Below are 23,796 nucleotides of genomic sequence, written 5' to 3' on the forward strand. Positions count from 1 at the left end.
ACAGGGTAAGGAAATGTGAACATACGGTAAATAAACTTCTTAATCTTACTGTCTTTATCATAAAAATCATCTTGTCGGCTAAGTACATATGAAGCAAAATTTAAATGCAATGAGTGAAGCGTAATTATTATTCTTATTATTCAATATTATTAGATCATAATAACAATAATAGTAGCACTTTTTACTCACCAGCGTATTTAGCAATGCTGCCGTTTTGTCTTGTTCCCATAATCAATTTTGAGCTCATGAAACAAGAACATGAATAAAAGCAATGAATAAATAAATACACCTGACAGATTGAATATTATTAATTTACCAACTGCAGTACAAGTACAACGATAATGGTAATTTAATTTAGTGAAGTTAAATATTGAGATGTCAATGCAAAGGCCATATAGAAACTATATTCGACAAATGGATAATTGGACAAACTTCAAGTCATTACTAAGTTCAACTCTGATCTGTTTTATGAATCAAAGGGGAAACTACTTAAAATATGATATTTATACCTCATAACCTTAGTAATTCAATTAATTTGTTTTTTCACAACTTGTCAAACCCTTAATACCAGATTGCAATGGAAATGTACGTTGTACAAGGGAAGCGTGTATCTGTTCAATTGGAACAATGCTTGAGAACAAATCTAATTAATTTCAAAAATATTATCGCAAGTTGATTACCAAACACAGAACACGCGAATGTTTGACACTTTATTAGAAAAAAACCTTCAATGTTCGAAATTTTGGCATTTGGACAACATTTTTCCCTATTAGCACGGCGGTGTGGGCATCGATGATTTTTCTTTTATTCGGGTAACAAATATTTTTCGAACACTATTTCAGATGCTTGAAATTTTTTTTATGTATATATTATTATTTATCGATCGGTGGTGAACATAAAGCCCTTAGATTAGATCCATGAGGTTTATTTTAAATGACAAGAGATTTTGCTCGTCCAAAGTGTTTAGCGAGTTATTTCGAACGCAACGATTTTATGATACTTCAGTTAAGTATTGACAAGTTAAAGCTGTAATAGATTAACAATCGTATAACTGGGTATACACGCCACGGGTCACGCTAGCACACTGCGGCACGCCCTCAGCTCAAACATGGTACGCGAACAGTTTTGTAAAAAATAATCATTGTATTTACAATATACCTAATAACACATATATATAGTTAAATAACCATGTTTATTCACACAATGTCGGCTCGTGGCCCTGTTATCAGAAGATATTAGTCATTAATAAACTAGTAGACTAGTTGAAATAGTCATTATTGCATAAACATTAGATTAAATATTAGTTGATCAATAGTTAAAATGGCCGCAAATATTTGTGATTTAAATCGGCAAAATGCATTGCTACATTTAATTGAGAAAAATTAAAGAAACAGTGTTTTTTAAACATATTTCAAAATACCCACTGTTTGACAAGAACATAGAACTTACATGTAGGTGTCGAGTAAAATATTTGTTCTATATAGCGCTTACTTGGTTTTCGATTTGGAATTTGTTTCGTTTCTGAAAAAATATAATGAGTTTTAATTTTCTTCATCTGATTCTGAAAGTTAATAAATAAAACACATTGAGCTGTGTCTTGAAAAAATGTAATTAACAATACGCTAATCTGATAGATAGATATTTTAAATTAAAACAACATGTCTATATGACTGATAACAGGCTAATAGTTAGATAACACTGGCATTTATTGCCTATGACAAGAGGCTACAAAATTCTGAAGCTCACGATAGTCTCTGTAAGTCTTTCAACTGGGAAAGTAAATTTAATATGTCATTGCAATGTGTGGATAAAATTATGCAACAATGTTCCTATTGTCAACTAAAAAAAGTTTATCCCAGTTTAATCCTAGTCATTTAATTAATTTGTTTTTCGAGAACTTGTGTCAAAACTTTGACGTGTAACCTCATTTGAGTTGTTACACCCCTGTTATATAACATAGGCGTTGAATATATATATATATATATATATTTCTATTTTATCGATTTGGTCGACAACACGGGTTTATTTTTGCTGTATTTGGGCGACGGGAATTTTGGGGCGACATAATGCTGTAGCCCAAATAGTTTGGGCTTTATTTTCTCCAAGAATCCCTCAAGATAAAGGTCTGAAACTTTTCGTCATTTTCAACATTGCCCTTAACCATCACCACATAATGTTGGATAAGAAATTCGAGCAAAAAAACTCTGTTTTTTGCCGACAGTTTCTAGGCATAGCCATAACCCGTGTTGCTAGTTTTGCTAAATTGTGGCTACAAAAATAAATCATGATTTTCTCTTTTCTAACCCGGTTTTCTTTTGGCCAGAATTAGAGGATTAACAGAAAAAAATTTTCGCTATCGTATTGTATTCCAATAATTCACCGGAAACTTATCTGGAACTTGTTACACTGTTATGGTAAATTTCACCTTAATAAAATTGAAAACTTGCAGACGGGACTTATTACGTCATATATAGTCTGAGTCCGCTTTGTCAGATACGATGGAGGGTTGATTTTATCCCTCAAATTAATAATGAATTCAGTTTGTAGAAAGAATCGTGCTCGCTTTACCGTGCATAACATAGGTTTTCCATTTGTATTGGAAAAGAGGTCGATGGTTTGGTTGGCAGAAATGGAACACATGTCGCTTTGTAGTACAAACGCTCTAAAATACGGTATACAAAGACATAGTTTTGGATATAACCTTGGGTAGACCTACCATACTTCCCGGTTTGGCCGGGACAGTCCCGGTTTGAACGCCTTTCCCGGTGTCCCGTCCCGGTTAGCGAAATGTCCCGGAATTTTACTTTAGTGAAATTTTCAAAATTAACTCTAACCGGACGCAAAATTATGAAATAATTCCGTCCCAAAAGGCATAACTTTGCTTTAAGTCGAGTCTTATTTTAATATCTTATTTTTTTAGCTTATTAGGTTGAGTGAAATATCACACATAGCTTGAGAAATCTTTTAGTTAGGGAATAATGAGTGACGTTTATTGCGTCATTATTCTATTGACTTCAATGAAACTACAGCAACTGCTGCATTAGAACAAATGTCTGATTTGTGACTTAGTGTTGCTTAAATTTACGTGCATTTTCCTTTAAATAAAGTAATAAAAAATTTTATTCAATCTAAGTAGAATACTTTATTATGCAATATTAAAGCTTATAAATATAAATATGGAATAAAAATTTGCCAAGATCAGGCCTTCGGCCTTTCGTCCAGTTATTTCATTCATAGTTTTGAGTTTGTCCCGGATTATGCCCAAGAAATTATGGTAAGTCTAACCTTGGGTATCTCACTACCTCACTATGGGAGCTTCAGGAATATAACCAGCATTCGAGGCAGTACCTTCCGAGGCGGCATAACAGGTTTCGCATTAGCGATAGTTTCTTCGTAATAGTGAATTCAATATTCTGGGATAGTATATATGGGCACTGTTTTGAATAGCCAGCTGGTTGCGTTCCCTAAATTCTCATTGGCAGGTCGGTGGAAAATAACCGGATTTTATGACAATTACTTATTTATAATAACTTTATCATGTTGCTCTGTTGTGCGAGATAATAAATATAGTGAGTAGCATAATAATAGTTTTATTTAAACAACTAGACAATATATATATATATTCCTAGTTCCTTTATTTGGTCGACAACGCGGGGTTATTTTGCTGTATTTGGGCATCGAAAATATTTGGGCAACATTTTTCTGTCGCCCAAATAGTTTGTGCTTTACTTTCTTTATGAATCCCTTCAGCAAAGAGTCCGGAATTCAACTTTACTCTCAACAATCTACGACGTAATGTTTGCTATGAAATTCGAGCAAAAAAGCTCAACTGGACAATACTGTATATATATATTTTTAGTTTCTTTATTTGGTCGGCAACGCGAAGTCATTTTGCTGTATTTGGGCGTTGAAAATATTTGGGCAACATTTTGCATTTTTCCCACATAGTTTTGTGTTTCACTTTCTTTATAAATCCTTTTAGCAAAGAGTACAAATTTCAACTTTATTCTCAACAATCTACCACATAATAATGTTTTATTTGATATTCGAGCAAAGAAGCCGAAAGTATTTAAGCCTAGGTATCTTTCCTGTAGTTGTTTTTGCTACATTGTGGCGACAAATATACATCATTATAAAATTGTTAAAATAGACCACATAAATTCTATTTATCAATGTTTATAAATACGAGCCTATAAACATATTTATCGTAAAATTTCCCAATATAATACTAAATCTTCGAGGTTTGAGGCTTTAATTCCACGTTGCCCCGTCATAAGAAAAGCATGGGTCTTTCCCCAGTCATCGATTTCCTCGTTTACTTCGTGACATTGGCCAAAAGGCAAGATCCAAAAAGCGACGTAGACAACGTTTTTACATTTAAGGGAGGGGGAATAGGGGGGCGCGCATTTTCAATACGTCGATAATATCTTTGTCGAACAATTTTGCAACCAACCACCGTGTTTTTGTCTGTTAGATTGCTACGATGCGGTGCTTTGTTTATATTATGACGAGTTTTGTTCGAAATAACCGTCTTCTTTAAATATGTGACGGTCAAAAAGGCAATCAGAAGCCCAATTTTTCACGCATGGCTGCGTATGACGTATGCGTATGACGTATGCGTATAAAGGGGTGTATGCCGCACATCTGTGTTTTAGGCCAATATGGTCTTGTGCATACATCCCGTCTTCAGTATTTATAATTACTTACTCTTTTATATTGCTTTTACGAGACGAATAAACATACATACATACATGACTAGTCTCGACGCAGCAGAAACGATTTTCAAGGTCGTTCGGTCCCAAATACGTCTTCCTGGTGTCATGCTTTGGTGGTTTGTAAAGCTTTAACCCCTGGCCGTAGAAAGGTAATTCGAGGTTTAGCGTGTAGAATAAATGCCAATGCACCTACGGTAAAAAAATTAACGGGTTAGAAAAAATATTGGTTTTTGTTTTATAGCGGTTTGAATGAAATTGTCCGCAGACTGGCTACAGCACCCTAGTTTTTGTCCGAAGTAGGCAAATCTGAATTCATTTTATCTGAATCTGAAAATTCATTTCATTACCAGACTACCTGTAGGTACCAGGCATTCTGACATTTGATTGATTTGCATATACTGGCATAACACAGTACAGTACAGCGGCGCGGCGGTGTGGCTCAACGGGCTAAGCGTTAGGAATACGCTCGCCACCGCACCTCTTAACTACTCTGCGTGGGTTCGAATCCCATGCAGGGATGGTTATGTGCGAGAGGATTGCTGGACTCCTCGCCGTCGTTGGGTGGTTCACGTAACCGCTGGTCGGTTACGGCTTCCTCCACCACCAAGTCCATGCTTCCGAAAACAAACAATACAGTAAATCTAATCCCATACCCGACTTGGAATGGTAACCGGACGAGAGGCCGTGGTTCGCCATATGGATAAGCCGTCTTATCGGCTTTCCTCTCCCCCGGGATAAATATGTATTATCCTATCCTATCATCATTTGCAAAGTTATAAGAGCTCACATTCATAAATATTTAAGTGTTACTGTGAAGTATAAAGGTTTTAATATATTTAAAGGTGCTCATTCAAAACATTTAATACCAATAAAGTTCAAAAAATTAAATGAACACAGTCCTATAAGTCAACAGTCAAACTTCGCTAATATTACTCCAATTTCGTCTGTAGACTGTATTTGTATTCATAAAACATGATCAAAATAAGCCACTTATACAAATAAAAATGCTTTCTAGAGCATATTTATGTGTTTTTCTCAACACTTGAGCACTAAAAATATCAAAAACGCATTTCTATAGACCTAAAACACCACCGTAGAAAATGTCAAAAGACGGACAACTCACCAGGCCTCTAGGTCTGTAGGTAGTCGAGTTGTCTCTGGTGAGTTGTCCGCCTCCCTGGCAGACTGGTCACATTCCATTACTGTGGACTGTGGTTGGCTATAATATAATTTCAGATCAACTCCAATGTCAGAATGTGGCGAAAAGATTAAAAGATGATAATTCTTACTACAGTACTATGCCACAGGTTGAATGTAATTGAAAGTGATAACGTATGTCTACTTAATTTTGCTCTCTTTCCACTGCCTGACTGTTTTATCCCAATATCATTTATAGCTAAGTACCGGTAGCCTATTTCTTTTTTAGCGTGTTAATAAAATAATTCATATTGACTATATACAGATATATATAAATATAACTGTTCCTTTGTGCTTCGCAATCTCCAGAGTAAGATCAGTACTAGTTTTATTTGTTTGTGTGGACATTTCCAACTATTACAGTATTGCCCGTGACAGAAAATGGATGACTCTCTACTTGAAGTTGAAGGTGGTTATAATTTTTATAACATAATATAGTGTTAATATTTCCACCATTCGAATAACAATATCGCTTTATATACATCAGCAGTGTCCAACCCGCGGCTCTCGAACCGGTCTCGTGCGGCTCTTTTCGCCTTGGTTATTTTATGGAAAAAATAAGTTGCAAACTACGATTTTTAATTTTTGATTAAACACATTATGAGTCATTGTGCATTCTTTTTTAACGTTGAAGATACGCTTTCATCCACTTTACAATGCAATTGTTCTTTATTAGGTCACAATTAAATTCTTTGTTGTGAGACGCACTCTCGTAATCGTAGTTCTGCGAGAAATTTGTTTGCGTTTGGGTAAATTAGTTTATGTCGTCGACGACTCATTTAATTCTGAGACAGTTCAGCAGTTAGTTTAAAATTCCTTCTAGCCTCAGATGAGGCTGCAACCGAGTTGAAGATAATCTACATTTTGATGAGGAAGACCAACTGCAATGCGCTTTAAATTATGGGAAGAAGCCATTGAGTTAGTGAGAAGCATGCCCATGGAAAAATACGCCAATGTTAAACGAGCCGCACATATGGTATTGTCAATGTTTGGATCAACATACGTCTGCGAATCTGTGTTTTCTACCATAGAAGACGTGAAATCAAAGCATTAATTTGTTATGATGAAAACCCATGTAAAAGAACTGCTTCGATTGACTACAACGACATATCATAATTCCCACTAAGTAGCATGCATAAAAATAAATGGCTTTCAAATTTATGTCATAATCATGTTGGTTAGTGATATTTAATAAAATAAACCAGCATTGTCGCACAGCTGAATATAGGTATATCTGATGTTCATGTATGTTCCGGTTTATAATGTGGCTCTTCGCGTTATCAAAATACGAAAATGCGGCTCTTCGTTTCTGGCTGGTTGGCCACCCCTGATATACATCTTGAGTGTAGTTATTGCAAAAGTGATTTAATTCGTTGAATTTGATATTTTTTTTTTAATTTGCAATACAAAAGTTGCTTAATAGTGTGATGAAATATAGCTTAAGCCAAACCTTCAATTATCAGTTTCATTTATAAATGTATAGAGAGAAGATAGGGAGTTAGTCTTGTGCAACCCCAACTCAAAAGTTTCATTCATAATTGCCAGCAAGAATGCGGCCAAAATTATTTAACAAACTGATTCTGTTTATATCTATAATTGACTGAATCATACGGGTTAATTTTTACATTTCACTCTTCAGATAGTCAACAAGAAACTTCTGTTCGACATGCAGTTCAGATCAGACACTACTCACACGATACAGGTATGTATTTTATCAATCCTCAATAATTCATTCCTTTCTGGAATAAATTGAATTTTTGTTTCCATGTTAAGATCCAGAAACTGAAGTTGCTGTTATCAGTGACTATGATAGTGAATTTGTGCCTCTGTCTTCCACATCTTCAAATTCGCCATATGATCTACTAATGGTCATTTCCGATAGATCAAGGAAAGGGAAATCCCGTAAGCAAAGAAATGAAGAATTGAAAAAAAAAAAAAAAAGCCGAAGCGTCCTTGCTTATATTGTGGGAAACTACGAAGCCAGTTAACACGTCATTTGAGAATGCGTCATAAACATGAGGAAAGGGTAAAATTGGCAATGTCTTTGCCAAAACATTTACAAGCCTTTGAATTTGAGAAAATGCGAAAGGATGGTATGTTTGGGCATAATATGAAGATGTTGAAGGAAAAAAAAACCTTATTGTGTGAAAGAGGCCAGATGGAAGATGGAGTCAAAATATGTACTCAGTGTAAAGCTTTTGTGCGCAGAAGATATTTTTTTAGTCATTCAAAAAATTGTGGGAAAAAAAATGGTATACAGGGAACAAAGCGGTTAGCTGCAACATTGATTAATAATGATACAGATGGGTTGGAATTCACTGATTTGCTATCGAGGTTCAGCGGTGATAGGATTGGTAAATTCTGTGAGGAAAATGATGTAATTAAACTGATTGGAAGAAGCCAGTTCAATAAACATAAGCGAAAAAAAGACAAACTGGCTGAATCTCGAAAGGCAGTTATGTGTAAAATGCGTACACTTGCTAATCTATACTTCCATTTTATATCTTATACAAATGATAAAACTCTGCCAATTGAAGAGATGTTTCGCAGGCAGAATTTCCCTGCTTTAGAAGAGGCTATACAATCAATGACAACCCATGAAGATGGAACACTTAAGGCTGGTCTTAAAGTGAGTGTAGGAAATTTGCTCAAATTGTCTGCGAAGGTCGTCAAGGGAAGTTATTTAATTGGTGATGATGATTCTAGCGCAGATTTAATCGACAAGTTTGTTGACGTACTTGAACTAAAATGGATCAGCATATTTGGCGATGCTGAGTATTTACTGCTGCAAAACCGCAACCATAAGCAAAGAGATCCTGGTAAATTACCAGACGAAGACGCTGTGAAAAAAATACGAAACTACACTGTAGATAAATTGCAACAGATTGTGAATAATCAGTATGATTTTTTTTGTCCAGAAACATTTGTATTTATTCGGGACCTCACAGTCTCTAGACTCACTCTTTTTAATGCTCGACGAGGGGGTGAGCCATGTAGACTCCAAATGAGCGATTGGTGTGATGCCAAAACGGAGAAATGGATTGACTCTCAAAGAGCCAAATATGTTAATGACGCTGAGAAAAAACTTCTTAGTATATTTAAAATAATGTACCAAGGAGGAAAAGGCACCAACCGTATGGTACCTGTTTTGGTGCCACCCGATTGTGATTCAGCATTAGATATGCTTGCAAACTCCGAAATTCGAAAGGATTCTGACATCAATATTCGAAACATGTTCCTTTTCCCAAGCACAAAACAATTCCTAGATCATTGTAGCGGATGGCATAGTGTGAAAAATGTAGTTGATGCTGCTGGAGTAGATCCACATATCACAGCCACAGCAATGCGCCATCGAGCTTCAACTTTATATGCCAGCTTGGAAATATCGGAAGATCAACGCCTAGTGTTTTTTAAGCACATTGGACACACAGAAGATATCAATAAGAATGTATACCAGTGTCCACTCGGTATACAAGAGGTTACGAAAGTTGGGAGTTACTTTGCATCATTGGATGGCATGCAAGTCGAAGGTGAGAAATTTGGTATGTTATTATAATCATGGGTTGGTATTGATGAACCTTTTTAATTCAGGGACGGAAGAGCCAGACATAACAGGAGATTTAGAAGAAGGAAATAGCGTAGAAGGAGAATCATCTGGAGTATCACAAACGCCGGGTGTTGAAGGACAGTATGCCATCAGAATTGGGATTGAATACTGAATTTGAGATGTGTCATGGTAAGTATTTCTATCCAAGTCTTGAAAAGTGCACTAATATATGAAACTACGTATAAAAGCTAAATAGTGTAAATAGTTTGGTGTTGGGGCTAAATTTAAAAACTTAAACATGTAGAAAATCATTTAATGAGTGTGTCATTTATTTGGTTTCAGATATGCCAAGTACTTCAACTAAGCGCAGAAAACGACAACATGTTAGATGGTCAAGCAGTGACACTGCAGCTTTGTTAACTCATTTCAAGTCTTGTATTGAAGACACTTCTGGTGAAAATAATACCGGTAGCTTACCAGGTAAAGTTTACTTTTTGTCTGTTAATATCAGTCAGAAAATAGAAAGTTTGTTGGATGACGAGGACTTGAGCAGTTTACATTATTCTCAGACTAATGCGTTCTAAATTGCTATGCAGGTTACAAAGACATTGAAGAATTTCTCCAAAAGGAGAATATACTGTCAGGCGTTAAAGACAGGAAAAGTAAATTGAGAATAATTCTTGCAAAGCTATTTAATGAGAGAAAGAAATTCAGAAAGGACTTTGGGAAAAGACTTGCAAATTTAAGTTAGACATCAGTGGCAGCAAATTTATCAGAAAAACAGCTGACAGCATTAGATTGCATCAAAGACAGATTTCTTTGCTCAAAATACAATACTGAGCAAATACATTTATTCTAATTAAAATACTGACAGCATTAACTTAATTAAAATGCTAACATAATTTTGGATTTGCCAGTAGAATTACAGTAGCTTTCTGTGAATAAAACCCTCTTCGATAGTTGTGAAAAACAAGTATCATGACTGAAAACAAAAAAGCGTTTTACACTCCATGATAGTGGTTCTCAAAATTTTTAAGATGAGCCCCCTTTTTAGAATTTTCAAGTTTTGCAACCCACCTTAAAAATAATTGTAGCTAAAATAAGCTACGAATAACAGATAGTAAGGCGTATGTATGTTTTATTCACAGCATGTGTGGATGGAACATATATATTCAAATTAAGGCGGGCAAATTCAAATCTCACATATTTATTCAATTAAGCTTTATACCCCCCTCAAAAATTGTCAAAGACCGCCAATTCCCCACCCCCATCGTTTGAAAACCACTTCTCTATTATATCATGTTCCGGTGGAATACTTAAATTATATCGATTATGTAACATTTCTTAATTTAGTTTTATAATATTTTTGTAAAATCATGTCCAAACGTCGGACCTGTGTCAGTAATTTTTTTTCATATCTTTGTATGCGAATTTCGTTGACGAATTAACTTAGGTGTGACGAGTTCTACTCGCTTACTTATTTTTATTAATAAATTTGTAATTTCATTTTATAGTATTTCTGTAAAATCATGTCCAAATATTGAACCTGTGTCAATAATTTTTTTCCATATATTTGTATGCGAATTTCGTTGACGAATTAACTTAGGTGTGACGAGTTCTACTCGCTTACTTATTTTTATTAATAAATTTGTAATTTCATTTTATAGTATTTCTGTAAAATCATGTCCAAATATTGAACCTGTGTCAATAATTTTTTTCCATATATTTGTATGCGAATTTCGTTGACGAATTAACTTAGGTGTGACGAGTTCTACTCGCTTACTTATTTTTATTAATAAATTTGTAATTTCATTTTATAGTATTTCTGTAAAATCATGTCCAAATATTGAACCTGTGTCAATAATTTTTTTCCATATATTTGTATGCGAATTTCGTTGACGAATTAACTTGGGTGTGACGAGTTCTACTCGCTTACTTATTTTTATTAATAAATTTGTAATTTCATTTTATAGTATTTCTGTAAAATCATGTCCAAATATTGAACCTGTGTCAATAATTTTTTTCCATATATTTGTATGCGAATTTCGTTGACAAATTAACTTAGGTGTGACGAGTTCTACTCGCTTACTTATTTTTATTAATAAATTTGTAATTTCATTTTATAGTATTTCTGTAAAATCATGTCCAAATATTGAACCTGTGTCAATAATTTTTTTCCATATATTTGTATGCGAATTTCGTTGACGAATTAACTTAGGTGTGACGAGTTCTACTCGCTTACTTATTTTTATTAATAAATTTGTAATTTCATTTTATAGTATTTCTGTAAAATAATGTCCAAACGTCGGACCTGTGTCAGTAATTTTTTTTCATATCTTTGTATGCGAATTTCGTTGACGAATTAACTTATGTGTGACGAGTTCTACTCGCTTACTTATTTTTATTAATAAATTTGTAATTTCATTTTATAGTATTTCTGTAAAATCATGTCCAAATATTGAACCTGTGTCAATAATTTTTTTTCATATATTTGTATGCGAATTTCGTTGACGAATTAACTTAGGTGTGACGAGTTCTACTCGCTTACTTATTTTTATTAATAAATTTGTAATTTCATTTTATAGTATTTCTGTAAAATCATGTCCAAATATTGAACCTGTGTCAATAATTTTTTTCCATATATTTGTATGCGAATTTCGTTGACGAATTAACTTAGGTGTGACGAGTTCTACTCGCTTACTTATTTTTATTAATAAATTTGTAATTTCATTTTATAGTATTTCTGTAAAATAATGTCCAAACGTCGGACCTGTGTCAGTAATTTTTTTTCATATCTTTGTATGCGAATTTCGTTGACGAATTAACTTATGTGTGACGAGTTCTACTCGCTTACTTATTTTTATTAATAAATTTGTAATTTCATTTTATAGTATTTCTGTAAAATCATGTCCAAATATTGAACCTGTGTCAATAATTTTTTTTCATATATTTTTATGCGAATTTCGTTGACGAATTAACTTAGGTGTGACGAGTTCTACTCGCTTACTTATTTTTATTAATAAATTTGTAATTTCATTTTATAGTATTTCTGTAAAATAATGTCCAAACATCGGACCTGTGTCAATATTTTTTCCATCTCTTTGTATGCGAATTCCGTTGACAAGTTAAATTGTTTGACGAGGTCTACTCGCTTACTTGAATTTTTTAATAAATTTGCTTACTGTCCGTTTCGTTTTGGCAATAAAATGCTTACAATGAAAAAATTGGTTGCATTGGAATCGAGGGTCGTTAGACATAACAGTCACTAAGTCGCAAGGTGCACCACAAACAACATGTGTCCTTTTGCCGTTATGGGTTGAGGAGTGATTGATCTTGCGGAACGATGTTCAAACATGCAAATTTACAGTGACAGCTAGGGCATACATTGCAAACCGATTGATTTTTTCTCGTTTATTACCTTTGAATCATGGCTGGTACAATCCCAAAGGGTATCGGAGAATGTGGAGGTAAGGGCAATGATGGAGATTCTCGTTGCCTAAATAGAATTCTATAGAATGTTACATTCAGCATCTTTATGCGTATGCGCGGAAAATGGCATTGTGGTGTCACATGCATTTGCTCATTTTAAATAATCCTCTGGACTGCTCAAACGATACTTTACCTGCAATATCATACATAAGCGATTTTACAATTAATACTAACCTATTGTCGAGCAAGCCAATGCCAAAAATCTCTTTAGGTAACTTGCAGTCACAATTGTGGTGAAAATATTATGCCAAAAAAGAAGACAGTTTCAGTGATTATTTCAGTGATAACAACTGAGATACAACTTGTTACTGAACTTGCATAAGACGCAAAAAATATGACATGTATTTATATGTCGTCGATGCTGATATCGTGTTACAGGGGAGTATTCAGAAATTTTCGAGGGAGGTTCTGAAATTTCTATTTGCCATGTTAAATCGAAACAACTAGCGGGCTCGACCAAACGCTGTAAAACGTGTGTTCTCATGGAGTCTCTGGGATATAAAAAGCTTTTCGACCTATGATAAATTGTTATGTATAATACAAAAAAAAAACCACCTGGCTACGTCCCCGTTGTATTACTTTGTTTTTACATTCTGTTTTTTATTTCGTATATTTTTTTAGATATCTTTATCGTGGTAACTCACAATTGAAAGAATATGGAATAATAGGTGAGCGAGCGCGTAATACCCTTTCAACAATACCTTTCCATCGGAAATCTGTGCGCTTTTAACCTCACTTGTGATTTTGTTAGCTCACCCGATTCTAGAATTCATCTCATTTTTTTTGTTTTCATCAATTATCTTATCGTCCATTATGCGGATTATGGGCCAGTTTATACACCGTAGGTCAATTAACCCATGCAGATGCCGAGTTATTTCTTTTTCCACGTTCATTCCCTTTGTTCTCCAGTTTTAATTACATAATTATGCAAACTCACGGTCATCACAACAAGAAATATTGCATTAAATAGGAAAAGTTTATTGCCTTACTAGGCCGGTCTATTGAACTTAATTCTGCGGGAATTTGAGTTTTCATACGTCACCAATTCCTCTTCTCGTTCCCGATATGTTAACTATATTTTTTAAAGGAAGGGGTAGTAATTCAGGTGATGGTTTGATTTAATAGTATAGAGTACCAAAATACTGGGTATAGGTATATCCTGCTCATATAAATACTTTCAATTGCTAATACAATAAATTATCGCAAGACAATAATTATGGCGAAAATTGCGTTTGCGAGACCTCACCATCATAAATCGATATTTTCTAGTTCCTTTGCTTAGAAGTGGTGTAAAGCACGTGTAATGCACTCATTATAGTCAAATGCATTTAAATGCAACAAAAAAAAAACGATATTGAAAGCATAAAATTGTGATAATCGATGAAACCCTAGTACCTTCAATACGCGTAACTAGTTTTCTAACCCCATTTATTTGCAAATTTCTAAATTCTCAATTTCTTTTCTAGAAATCCAATCTTTTCGAGTAAAGTATCGTTGAATGCGTCTCTGAAATACCAATTGAATGGTATTAACATTTTTGGTTTTCATTGTTTATATCAAAAGTTATGACCAAAAAACGATAAAAAAAAAATTTCAAATTCAAATTTTTCAAAAACTATTCAACAAATTTTAATGATAATGACATTTTTAGCTTTCTTATGTCGAAATCTATTCGAATATACCAAAATTTTTAATCTAAATGCAACAGAACAAATTTTTTATTTTGAGGTCAAAGGTCAAATGGTTAATTGGAACCACTCCCTTAAAATATAAATACAAAATTCCCACATCGACTGATGCAAAAATTTTTAAGTTTGACTGAGAATTCCCTGATTTATATGTGTTTTAAGCTTAACGCACGACTTCCTAACTTTCAGCAATAAGTCATATATCAGACAATCCAATTTATGAAATGACGGAAGATTTGTCATCTGTTATCTAGAATCCACTAAGAACAACTTTCAAATATCGCTATTGAAGCTATTTTCAGGTTACACTGTGGCCTACGTACATACACAATATATATATATATATATATACAGTATATACGCAAATACTTTTTATACTTTCGTGTGAGGGCATCGAGAATTGAAGATACAGGCAATCAAAATCAGCGGCGGATGAATATCACATCACTCAGCGAGCGATCAACTGTGACGCCAAAATAACAACATATCATGCTGTAAATATTGTCAGACGCCAAGCCTCAGCCACGCCCTAAAACATGCAAACCCCTGTTCTTGGCTCTTTCAGCGTACAAATTGTAACCGGGGTTTAATTTACCTCACAAGCAAAGCATTTAGCGGTAGCTGTGAACGATTTTAATGAGGGACAATGAGTAAATATTCAATGACTATATCTATTCCTTGCGGTGACGACCATATCCAATAATGTTCCTCATTCCCGCAAATAGGCTGAAAAAAATAGTCTCGCGGAATTGGGCGACGACGATTGGGCCCCAACTCGACTATATTTTAAACAAACTGTATTACTTGCGTGAAATTTTGTCAAAACATTTCCCACTGAAAACCACCCAAATTAACGCTGTGAGTAGCTCACTATATGCCACAGAAAACGAGTGGCCCAAATGCAGCAAAAAATAATATGTAACCTCAATGCAGCAAATAGATATATATATACAGAAAATTTGAGCAATGCGAATAAAATATATTTCATTCAAACTAGTTCATTCAAATGTTACTGAATCAGGATATTTTATGTGGAACTGCCACAGATTTGTATCGTCGCAACATGAATTGATTTTTTGCCTGTATCCTGTGCGTCTTCTGACTCAGAGAATCTTCACCCAAATTATAAACAGTTCATTTTGACGTAAAGTAAACATAGAAGGATAGAACAAAACAATAAGTAAGATTCTACTCAAGAACTATGAAATGAAAAAGGGCCTTGGGAGACATAAAAGCAGCACAATAGAATATAGACTATAGCAGCATTCACATTGCAGCTATGTGAACAACAGTTCATTCTATTTTTGGTTGTTTCATTGAAATAAACTTCTAATTTTTGATAATATAGTTGAGATGTTTTGAATAAGGCGTTTTAAAGAACCTTTGTTTGATACATATAATACAGATGAACTTTTATACAAAGCAAACCCATATACGAACAACACGTTTTCCTATTTGTTACAGGTAAATTAGAAAAATCACGAAGCGTTCATGGTCATAATGAGCATGATTTCAATTGTTGAATTACTCTTACTATTGTCATCAATTGCGCTGATAACAAATGCAAGTCAGTTACAGAAAAGCTGTATTTCAGAGGGCATGGAAATCGATGCTGGAAAGGTACGGTGGAGATGGAGATAACAACTCAAATTGAGACTAAATTATAGAAGTGTGTTGAACCCACTTGTTGTTGCTGATTTTAATGAAAAACATGACTCTTTAAGTTAATATTAAAGTGATTACTTCTAATCCGTTATTAGTCAAAACCATTTTTGTGTAACTAGTATTGAATTCTAATCAACCAATGCTAACATACACCGTGTTTCCCAAATATAAGACAGGGTCTTATTTTAATTTTCTTTCGAAAAATAACACTAGGGCTTATATGGGAGGATGCCATTTATCAAAAACAAAATTACGAAGTAGAAAATTACGAGATTTTCAAATATACAAAATATGAAACCCGATATCCATTTACTTAAAAATAACACGTTTTTATTAAACAAAAAACTGCCATTATTCAAAATTGACCATATTATCATCCTCTGGAATGTCATGCCAGTCACTAGATTCATAAATTCCAATGAAGATTTTACTCATTGAACCTTTTTCTTTCTCACGCGTTTTAGTTTAACCATTTGAAACGTGTAAGAGAGATTTCTTGCCTTCGATTAGGTCAAAACAAATTTCACGCTATCGGCTAGATCTTATTTTAATGGTAGGGCTTGGATTGAAATCATTTTTAAATTTGGGCTAGGTCCTATTTTCAGGCTATAGGACTTATTTTCGGGGAAACACCGTAATTTAGGTTTTTCCCATTTTGTAGTTATCAAAAACTACGTGGTATTCTGGACTGATGAAATAACGTCTATGGTCTCTTGTGCCAGATTCACTAATATCACGTCTACAGAAACTGGATTCCGAGCTGTTTCAAAGGAAAATGGGTCCAGGTAAATATATGAAAACAAAAAACAAAATCTACAGAGTATAAATGTGTTACAATAAGTAAAATATTGTTGAAAATAGCTAAAATTAAAAATAAATTATTTACCTATTATTTACTCGTCCAAGAGTTACGAGTCTATTGCCTCGGATCTGATAGCATACTAATTAATAATGCTTTCCAATAAATTCTCGAAAACACAATTATAAAATTAGATAACAGGTTGCATAGGACAATTTTTTTAACACCGTTTTATTTGCCAGATATGTTGAATTTTAATTTCATGTTGACTATGAAGGAGATGGAACTTATCATATTAGGAAATCAGACGATGGTATGTTGTGTAAGAAACTGACTGAAGTCATTATTTGAGCTAACCAACTATTATTTATCAATGTTAGTTACATATCTATATATATATACTAATTTCATCAACAGTCCTCGATGTTTGCTATTATTCAGAATATTGTATTTTAAAAAATAACGCTGATTACGTTGTTTTATAAGTATCTAAATATATTTTATCACACCAGTATATGAATGAAAATAATGACTAACTCGTGACCTGTAAGATAATATCACTATTTGACAATTTAGCCATTGATAAAAAAAATGCTACAAAATACGTTAAATATAATTACTATCACCAATTTTATTGTTAATTAGGTTTTGATTTGGGTATTTTGAGAATTTCGAAAAGTATTGATATTACGTAAAGCGAACTCGCCACGAATTAGCTTGGTTTGAGACAAGATTGTGTTGTCAGTTTAGTTCATGCGATGTGACTGCTATACGTTTCTTAATATAGACGCCGTCGGTAAAAAGTAATGGTCAGAAGGATTGGCAAGATTTACACACAAGCCATTCACAGATTCTCACTTTTCTTTTTATTCACGTTTCTATTGCAAAATATACTAATAATTTTAAAAATTCGAAATCTTCTTTACGGTCGATAGAGTATAGTCAATGATTCGAGAAAATTCATTCCAGTATATATATACATGCTCTTATCCTCTACGTTCATAATGGTCTCCCGGCAGCTTATGCATATACGTACGGTTTCACAAAACATTTTCATGCTTCCGAGTCTTATTCCTCTGTTTTAAATCATTTCTATTTTAACATGTCAATTTGACGTACTATTTTCAACTTGACAAGCTGGATATTCATCAAGTACATCCGCTTGCTGTTGCCAATCCTCGTTTTTTTTTTCAGAGCTCCAGAAGTATATGCACCAAGATAGCGCACATCCTGAACATAGTATTTGTACCAGGTTATGGTTCAGGTTGTGCGCCATCTTGGTGCACATACTTCGGGAGCGGCGTTTTTTTGATCCTGCTTAAATATAATTTTATCAAAATATTAAACCACATTACAAAATATCATTTTTTTAAATTTTAGCATGAATATCAATCGAAAACAAATTTAGCACTTTGCCTTAGCAATGATCCATCACAATTATATATACCAGCTTTTCAACAGGATTTCGCAAGTAAAACCAGAGCCAACCTATTTTTAGAATGAGAGCTAAAAAATGACAAAGTTATTAGTAGATTATCAGTAGCATTGTGCATTTCTTTATGTTTATATATTTATTGGTATTTGTTATTCACCATATACTTTCTTTTCATATAGTGGGTAAATCATTATTTACTGATAGCCTAATAAACAAATAGTGATATATAATTATCTATGATTTACCCTATGTGGGATACCTTGTGACATCAAGATGCCAAAGATCAGATGCCCAATCAACAAATGTAAATTTGAAACAGAGGATGAGGCCTCTATTGTTGCTGCATTGCTGAATTTACACGCTACCACACACAGCGCACAAAAAACTCAACAACCCACAACCCAAGTTGAGAAAGTAAAACGTCCAACCATCACATCTGCTAGCTCAACTGAAGAATGGACATATTTTGAATCAAGATGGACAGACTACAAAGCTGCCACAAAAATATCTGGCCAAGACATAATTTTCCAACTATTGGAATGCTGTGACGATCCACTGCGCAAAGATCTAACTCGCACCTCACCTAATCTTACAGGAAAATCAGAACAAGACATACTGAACGCTATCAAAGGAAAATGCCATGATCGCCAGAGTCAAGCTCGCCAACATGAAACAAGACAGAGACGAACCTGTAAGAAACTTTGGCGCCCGCATTCGTGGCCAAGCGACAGTCTGTAATGCAGTCAAGGTGTGAATTATACAGAAGAAATTATGCGCGACATCCTCTCTAGAGGAATAGGTAACTCCGACTTTAAACTAGATCTTCTTGGGGACCCGAACCAAAACATGACCCTGAAAGAAGTCTTCAAATTTGTCAAAGCCAAAGAATCGGGCAACAGATCCGCCTTCAGACTGTTCGATTTCCAGTCCACAGACGCCATCAGCTCATATCGAAAGGGGCGCATTCAAGTCAAGCCCACATCCGATAAGATGCAAGCCACATGTATCTACTGCGGAGAAACAGGACACGGCAAAAGTTCTCCACTGAGAATCAAATAACGTTCCTGTCCTGCTTTCAATCAGACTTGCTAGCCATGCTTGAAACTATACCATTTTGAATCAGGATCTATACCATACCATATCAGGATCTATACCATTTTGAATCGGAATGGCTCTGGACCCCCACCAGTATGTGCCAAAGATGGGAAAAACGCATATCAGATCCACAGCTATTTTTTGATATTATGATCGACATACTGCCATCTGACTTTGCTAAATTGGGGTTTAAAAAGAATTTCAAACCCCAACAACAATGACTGCGACCAATAACAAATGGATACATATTCTTGGCGCCCTAGTTGCAAAATTTTCAGGAACAACTGATAACGGGAAAATAGTTCGTTCCCGTCAGATCATTTACGTTACCGACAGCTCGGACAAGCTGTTCTTGAGCAGGAAAGCATGCATTGAACTTGTTTAATTTTTCAAAGATTGGCGGAGTCAACAGGGAAATGACATCAATTAGCATGACGGACAAAACTTTGACAGGGACTAAGAATGGTGACATATAAAGATGCACATGTCCCCGCCGCAAACTTCCCCCACCAATCCCAACGTCGTTACCATACTCGCCAAATGGGGAAAACCGACAGAAGCTACAGGAGTATCTAATCGAATAATACAAATCTAGCACTTTCAACACCTGCGAACACCAACCGCTCCCTATATGATGGAAGGACCGCCAATAAAACTTATGATAGACCCTGAAGCAAAGCCTGTCGTTCATCACACACCAGTACCAGTACCCCTCCACTGGAAAGAAGAGGTAAAAGCCGGCATAGACAGGGACACTTATAGGACTATAGGATATTGGGTAAACTATCTGCTTTTGGTTAATAGATTACGTGTTTAAACTTAGTCACTCTAATCTTAAAATTAGAAGTAATATCTTAGTCATAAAATACGTAACAATTAGACGTACTGTAGGGCAGGGGTCCGCAACTACGGGGTCGCGATCCAAATTTGGGACGCGAAACCCCCCGCTCTGGATCGCGAAATAATTTAAATTTTCCATAAAAATGAGCATTGCGTCTGTGTAGCGTATTTATGTATAACAACTTTATAAATCACTGATTATAAATATGAATGTTTCCCCAAGTATACACTTCCTTATTTACTGTCGTAACATTGGCCAATCAGCATAATTGCAAAAATGAAGTAACAATAAACGTTTCAGAAGCGCTCAGATACTTTTTCCATTCAGACAGTCTTTCGTGGTTGTGGATATTATCTCGTTTTGGCAATTTTCGCGTGTTGTTTGTTAGTTTTTAGTTGTGTTTTGGTAAATATACGTCCTAATCAAATAACTAAGTCCTAATTCTTGAAATAAGAACCAATAATTTTGCAATGGTAGAGTGTAGATTCAAGAGGAAGAATTCAAGAGATCAAAAGTCGAGGAAACATTCGTTACTTAGTTGTTCGCATTGTTACATCCTACTACGTAGACTTTAGGTTTTCAAAATGCTCCGTACGCACCCTCAGGACTCCGTTAAAGACACTTAGACCTCCGCGAGCTATTCGTTCACTTGAAAACTGTCCTCGACCCACTGCCCTACATCAATCTACTTTCCTATCCTCAACCCACTGCCTTATCTCCCTCAACCTTCCTATCCACGGCCCACTGCCCCATCCCCCAACTTTCGCATCCCTGAACCTTTCCCCTCTAGTCCTACTGCCCTATCTCCCTCAACCTACCTATCCTCGACCCACTGCCCTATCTGCTACAACCTACCTATCTTTGACCTACGGTGCTATACTATTCAGTACTATTATTTACTACCCGATTGCCACACTGAACTTTACTATCTTGCGACCAACTTCCATGGGTTAAACTGGTCGTGTATGCCAATGAGATGATTCAATTGTACGTCGACAAAACAGGATTGACGGCATTCGTATAATATGTAGGCTGGAATCTCAAATGCTAAACAATAACCATAATTGACAGTTTAAAAATGTGTTACTAATTGGGCTACTGATGGTTTCTCGCTGGGAGTGACAGTTTTCTAAATTTTAACATGCCGTTTTATGCCCTCAATAATTGGCCATGTCGTGAGTCTTGTGACAATATGATGCCGATCCGAAATGAGCAATAGTGCTCCTGTTCGTATAAAGTATTTTTTTTTTGACATTTTATAGTAAAAGCTGCGTCCTTTGCAGCTTCCTAAGTTTCAGATAAGATAAGCTCAATTTTGGGACTACACGCTGGATTGGAGGGAAGTTGGCAACGCTAGCTACGACAAAACATTTCATGTCTTAAAAATAGTTTGGAAGGAAATACACTCACTAAGCGACTTATATTTTTGACTGTTTTTGACTATTCAGCCTCCTCAACCACGTAAAAAAAAATTGTATATACAACAAGGATATGGCAGAACATTCGTTGAAAAAGACTAAGCGTGCAAATATTCGATTACTTCCTCGTCGTTTTGCCCTGCACGGAAATACAGGCGACATTAAATGAGTTTCTGAAAAGGAACTCAGATATTTCGATATCGAAAGGCCTGTTAAAATTTTAAAAACAGTGACTCCAAGCCCGATGCCATCAGTAGCCTAATTAGTAGTACATTTTTAATCCACTAATTATGGTTATTGATTACCAATTGAGATTCCAGCCTACATTTACGAATGCCGTCAATCATGTTTTGTCGACGTACGATTGAATCATCTCATTGGCATACTTGACCAGTATAACACATGGGAGTTGGTCGCAAGGTGGTAAAGTTCATTTTGACGGTCGAGTCGTAATTTTAGCGCCGTTAGGTTAGGTACTCAGTGGTACAGCGTCGTGGTCAAAGATAAGTAAGTTGAGGGAGGTCGGACAGTGGGTCGAGGTTGGGAAGTTTGAGGCAGATAGTGCAGGGGATTGGGGGTAGAAAAGTTGAGGGAGATAGAGTGAGTCGAGTATAAGAAGGTTAAGGGAGATTGGGCGGTGCGTCGAGGATAGGAAGGTTGAGCAGTTGGCCGAGGCGAGGGAGACAGGGCAGCGGATCGAGGATTGGAAAGTGGAGGGAGATAGAGCAGTGGGTCGAGGATTTGAGTTGGAATGACTGTATAACTTCACTGGCTCTAAAGTCTAAATCAGAGGTCGGCAATCTTCTGTCGTTCGCGGACCAAAATAAAGGTTGCAAGTCATTGGCCGGCCGCACGTATTTTAGAAAGTTAAAAACCAAAGGAATGACCAATAAATCACATTTTTTCACCCAGAAATTTCAAGCAGTGCGCGAAGACTGATTATTTGAATATTTTCAGCGTCATTAAACCATTTGCGCTCAGCATCAACTTTTTTACGTTCTGTTGTCATTTCTCTAATTATAATCAATTATAGGCTCAATAAACGAGTGAATGCGAATTATATACTTGTTAGGTTATAGTATAATTTAGTTTCTCAAAACAAATTTTGACACGTAAAGAATATATTCGTCAATAAAGCTGTTTTGTTAATATAAATCAGTGAAGCGTCGCGGGCCGAATCCGAATGTGGTTTGCCGACCCCATATTTAAACCCTCCAATGAAAGTTTGATTATTTTACTGTGTCGGTCGATATTTGTCTCATTACTGCATCAAAAATCACTGATACATTTATGCATAGACCGAATTCGATATGAAAGTATCAAATATAATTGGCTTCATAACTGCAAACTCTGCCTTAACAACGAAACATTGCGATAATCCTAAGTGCTGAAAGAGCAACTCAAAAATACGATTTCAATCCATTCCTTGCTAGTAGACGGTTGAAAAAGTATTCCATGGTTGCCTAGTGTAGTATATTAGTCAACTCAAAGGCGAGCAACAATGAACACAATTGAATTGATATGACAAGACATTTTAAATTCACGGGTCGGCCATGGATTGAGCGATGAGTGTTGCTCGGGAATTTTCTATTCTGAACCCCCTCCCTTATAGACAGGGTTGCCATACCGTGCTTATTTCTAAGATTTTTGCTTATTTTCTAGCCCGCGTCTTATAAAGTAACGATGTGCTTATTTCTAAGTAAAGTGCTTATTTTTGAGTCGCGTGCTTATTTGGTCTTAGAAACGTGGATGACCAATACTTGTTTTGCGTACAAAGCTTGCGTGGAAACGATGGACGAACTTTTTCTGTCAACAATGGGGTTTGCGGTATTTTCAGGCAAACTGTGACACACACAATAGTTGCTGCTAGTTTTTAGGAATACTGTTTTTAGGGAAAAACTGCAATT

At 35.3% G+C, this 23,796-nt stretch overlaps 1 protein-coding gene across 1 annotated transcript; it reads left to right on the plus strand.

The window, feature by feature from the left end:
* Positions 1 to 4,670: 4,670 nt before the first annotated feature.
* Positions 4,671 to 12,674, plus strand: LOC144432471 (uncharacterized). The gene is made up of 5 exons (XM_078120640.1): positions 4,671 to 6,321; positions 7,552 to 7,614; positions 7,686 to 9,442; positions 9,504 to 9,648; positions 9,802 to 12,674. Exons 3-4 carry the CDS (start codon positions 7,915 to 7,917, stop codon positions 9,629 to 9,631), a joined length of 1,656 nt encoding a protein of 551 aa, XP_077976766.1. The 5' UTR covers positions 4,671 to 6,321; positions 7,552 to 7,614; positions 7,686 to 7,914; the 3' UTR covers positions 9,632 to 9,648; positions 9,802 to 12,674.
* The last annotated feature ends 11,122 nt before the right edge of the window (positions 12,675 to 23,796 follow it).

Source organism: Styela clava, chromosome 15 (genome assembly GCF_964204865.1).
Source record: "Styela clava chromosome 15, kaStyClav1.hap1.2, whole genome shotgun sequence".
NCBI lineage: Eukaryota > Metazoa > Chordata > Ascidiacea > Stolidobranchia > Styelidae > Styela > Styela clava.

What these genes read in the sequence shown, in the direction of transcription:
- LOC144432471 (XM_078120640.1), top strand. Translation starts at nt 7,915, where the DNA reads ATGCGTCATAAACATGAGGAAAGGGTAAAATTGGCAATGTCTTTGCCA. An exon ending in GGATGGCATGCAAGTCGAAG is followed by an intron (nt 9,443 to 9,503) that starts GTGAGAAATTTG and finishes TTTTTAATTCAG; the next exon opens with GGACGGAAGAGCCAGACATA.